Source organism: Lonchura striata, chromosome 1, assembly GCF_046129695.1.
Source record: "Lonchura striata isolate bLonStr1 chromosome 1, bLonStr1.mat, whole genome shotgun sequence".
Classification (NCBI taxonomy): domain Eukaryota; kingdom Metazoa; phylum Chordata; class Aves; order Passeriformes; family Estrildidae; genus Lonchura; species Lonchura striata.
This window is the reverse complement of record NC_134603.1, coordinates 10,864,950-10,868,881: the sequence shown is the minus strand read 5'-3', so window position 1 is coordinate 10,868,881 and position 3,932 is coordinate 10,864,950. Positions and strand designations below refer to the sequence as shown.

The 3,932-nt window shown below is 54.3% G+C and overlaps 1 protein-coding gene across 1 annotated transcript; it reads left to right on the top strand.

Moving 5' to 3' along the window:
* The first annotated feature begins 203 nt into the window (after positions 1 to 203).
* MYC (MYC proto-oncogene, bHLH transcription factor) lies at positions 204 to 3,932 on the top strand. Its single transcript, XM_021542316.3, has 3 exons — positions 204 to 302; positions 1,205 to 1,910; positions 2,947 to 3,932. Exons 2-3 carry the CDS (start codon positions 1,220 to 1,222, stop codon positions 3,510 to 3,512), a joined length of 1,257 nt encoding a protein of 418 aa, XP_021397991.1. The 5' UTR covers positions 204 to 302; positions 1,205 to 1,219; the 3' UTR covers positions 3,513 to 3,932.

Here is a 3,932-nt window from a genome sequence, read left to right as displayed (position 1 = left end):
CTTTAAAGGAGGAAAGCAACTAAACTTCTATTGTACCGGCTAGCGCGCCGCGCCGCCCCGGAGCAGCGACCGACCGCGCCGGGAGGCGGCTGCTCCGCCGCTCCGTGGGCTTTATCAAACCGTGGTGGGAGGAAGAGACCTACATTCTCCCGGCGTTTTGTCGATTTTTTTTTTTTTTTAATTTTTTCCCCCGTCTTCTCTGGTTGTTCTTTTTATCATCTACCCATTTTCCCTTCGTTGTTTCCGAACCGCCTGCAATAATCGCCTCGCTACGTCTCGCAGCTGGCGCGTTGGAGAAGCCGGTGAGTTGCGGGGCTCTTCGCTTCCCATCACTCGCTTCCCGCGGTTCTGGCGTTTGGATTGACACGGGCTGGTGACACCCGGGCTGCTGGCGGGGCTGCGCTCCGCGGACGTGGATACCGACGGTCCCTGCCGACGGACGCTCTCCTCTGCTGGGGCTCCGGCGTTCCCATCCTTTTTCTTGCGCTCGGATTTTAATTTTTTTGGGGGGAGGGGAGGATTTGCTTCTCGCGTATGTGCGAGCAGGGTATGATTGCTACATATATTGCTTATATGCATATATATATGGGTATGTGTGTATATATATATATGTGTATATATATGTGACAAGATTTGGCAAAGTTTGCCAAGGTCGCTGCTTGTCCCCGCGCAGTGCCAGCACGCCCAGGTGGGTAGCTGAGGAAAGCCCGGCTCCCGGCTGGAAGCCGCCGGGCGCTCGGCACCCCTTCCCGGGACGCGGGATAGGGATGGCGCTGCGGTCCCGCGAGGGAAGGAGCTCCGTGCCCCATGTGAGCGGCGGCGGCAGGGAGCTGAGCTGAGCCGAGCCCGGCCGAGCCGGGCTGCCGCAGCCCCTCCGGCAGAGCGGGGAGGGTGGTCCGGGAGCTGACAACCGACCGACCCCTTGGTGGGTCAGGTCGCGCTGCCCGATTGTTCCGCCGCGCTTAGAACGGGGTGAAGGAGGGTCGTGATTTTTCTTGCGTTTTTAAAATTATTTTTAATTACTATGATTATTATAATTTTTTTTTTTTTTTTTTTACTAACCGCGACTGCGCATTTCCCTGCCGGCACGGTGTGGGGAGCCGGGAGGGAGCGCTGCGCGCCGGGGGCCGGTAGCTCCCCCGAAGCCGGGCGGAGCCGACCCCCACGGCTCACCCGGGTGCCCCTCTCCCCCTCCCTCCCGCAGGCACCAGCCGCCGCGATGCCGCTCAGCGCCGGCTTCTCCAGCAAGAACTACGACTACGATTACGACTCTGTGCAGCCCTACTTCTACTTCGAGGAGGAGGAAGAGAACTTCTACCTGGCGGCGCAGCAGCGGGGCAGCGAGCTGCAGCCCCCCGCCCCGTCCGAGGACATATGGAAGAAGTTTGAGCTGCTGCCCACGCCGCCCCTCTCCCCCAGCCGCCGCTCCAGCCTGGCCGCCGCCTCCTGCTTCCCCTCCACCGCTGACCAGCTGGAGATTGTGACCGAACTCCTCGGCGGGGACATGGTCAACCAGAGCTTCATCTGCGACCCGGACGACGAGACCGTCAAGTCCATCATCATCCAGGACTGCATGTGGAGCGGCTTCTCGGCCGCCGCCAAGCTGGAGAAGGTGGTCTCGGAGAAGCTGGCGTCCTACCAGGCAGCCCGCCGAGAGGGGGGCCCCGCCGCCCGCCCCGGACCGCCGCCCGCCGCGCCGCCGGCCGCGCCGCCCGGGCTGGCCGCGTCCCCCGCCGCCTCCGCCAGCCTCTACCTGCACGACCTGGGCGCCGCCGCCGCCGACTGCATCGACCCCTCGGTGGTGTTCCCCTACCCGCTGAGCGAGAGGGCCCCTCGGGCCGCGCCGCCCGGCGCCAGCCCCGCGTCCCTGCTGGGCGACGACACGCCGCCCACCACCAGCAGCGACTCGGGTGAGTGGGACCCACGCGTGCTCCGGGGGGGCGTGGGAACCCGCGCGGTTCGCGGGGCGCAGCTGGAAGGCAGCACACCCCCGCCTCCCTCCTCAGCCCCCTTTTGTCCCCCTCCCCGCATGCGGTTTTTTTTTTTTTTTTAAATGCCACGTTTGCGAGGCACCGAGAGTCCTAACCGGCTTATTTCCTGGAAAACCAGCCCAGTTTTTCCTCCGGGGAATAAGGGAGTGTAAAGCGATGGGAGAAAAATATAAAAGTGTAGGAGGGATAAACTTTCATCATGGGGTCCCGATAAGGCTGGCTCCCGGTTTCTCCCGTGGGCCGGGAAGGAGTTAACTCCAGCCCGAGAGCCGCGGGGAGAATGTGCAGTCAGGGAGGTGCTAGTGAAAGTGACTGCAGGGGAGTGAATGGGGCTGGGAAAGTTTTAGAAATGCTTCCTTAGGTATGTGACAGCGGGTTCCGCTCCCTCGTAAATCTAGTTTGAAAGTGAGTTTCTACCCAAAGCGGTACAACCTTCCCTTTTTCCTTTTTTTTGAACTATTTTTCTTCCCCCCACCCCCGCCAAACTCCCTCCTATTTTCCACAAATAACCAGATCAAGAGAGATTCAGAAAATGTCTCTGAATACCCATGTGTGTTAAGTAAGCTTTCTTTTAAGGCGTGGCCAAAGCCTTCTAAATCCATAATTAAGGGCAGCTTGAGTCTGGGAGCTTTATTGCGCTGTACTGCTGACAACCGAGGTTAAACTTTCCCACTATCTTTCATGCACTCGACATTACGCAAGATCGTTACAACTTTTTGAAATCAGGGAGCCGGCGTTTGGACTGCAGTCCATGTGTCCTATTGCACTTGAAGCACTGCTTCCTTAAAGGAAAGTCTCTTGGGGAAAGCTGTGTCCAGCATCATCAAATAGATTTAAGAAGGGTTTGTCATTGGGTTCCTCATTGTGCAACTCAGAGTAGCCTTCCTTCTACATACAGTAGTCTTGAGAGTGCCTTCATACAAGTTATAATTTTTAATTTTTTTTTTAATGGCAGAAGAAGAACAAGAGGAAGATGAGGAAATTGATGTTGTTACATTAGCTGAAGCAAATGAATATGAATCCAGCACAGAGTCCAGCAGCACAGAGACATCAGAAGAGCACAGTAAGCCCCACCAAAGCCCTCTGGTTCTCAAACGGTGTCACGTCAACATTCATCAGCACAATTATGCCGCTCCTCCCTCCACCAAGGTTGAATACCCAGCTGCAAAAAGGCTAAGGTTGGACAGTGGCAGAGTACTCAAACAGATCAGCAACAACCGAAAATGCTCCAGTCCACGCACTTCAGATTCGGAAGAGAACGACAAGAGGCGAACACACAACGTCTTGGAGAGACAGAGGAGAAATGAGCTGAAGTTGAGTTTCTTTGCCTTGCGTGACGAGATACCCGAGGTGGCCAACAATGAAAAGGCTCCCAAGGTTGTTATCCTGAAAAAAGCGACAGAGTACGTTCTTTCCATCCAGTCAGAGGAACACAGACTGATTGCAGAGAAAGAGCAGTTGAGGCGGAGGAGAGAACAGTTGAAACACAAACTTGAGCAGCTAAGGAACTGTTGTGCATAGGAACTCTTGAGCATCACTTAGAATAATGCAAACTAGACTGAAACTATGGTAAAATATTAATGATTCTAATATCTCTCATGAACTACTCAGTCCATCGAGTATGGATCTATTGCAACTGCATGCTGTGCGATTTAACTTGAGACTACACAACCTTGGCTGAATCTCCCAAGGGTTTGGCCAGAACCTCAAAACTGCCTCATAATTGATACTTTGGACATAAGGGATGATGGGACATTGTTCATGCTTGGGGATGAACTCTTTGATTTTTTTTTTTCTTTTAAAATTTTGTATTTAAGGCATTTTTTCATACGAGAATCCAAAAGAAAAAGTTGTCCCCAGTTTGCTGTATATATTTACACATCATATTGCCATGTAAATACCTTTAATAAAGCCTTTATAGAAAAATGTGCAACATTAATA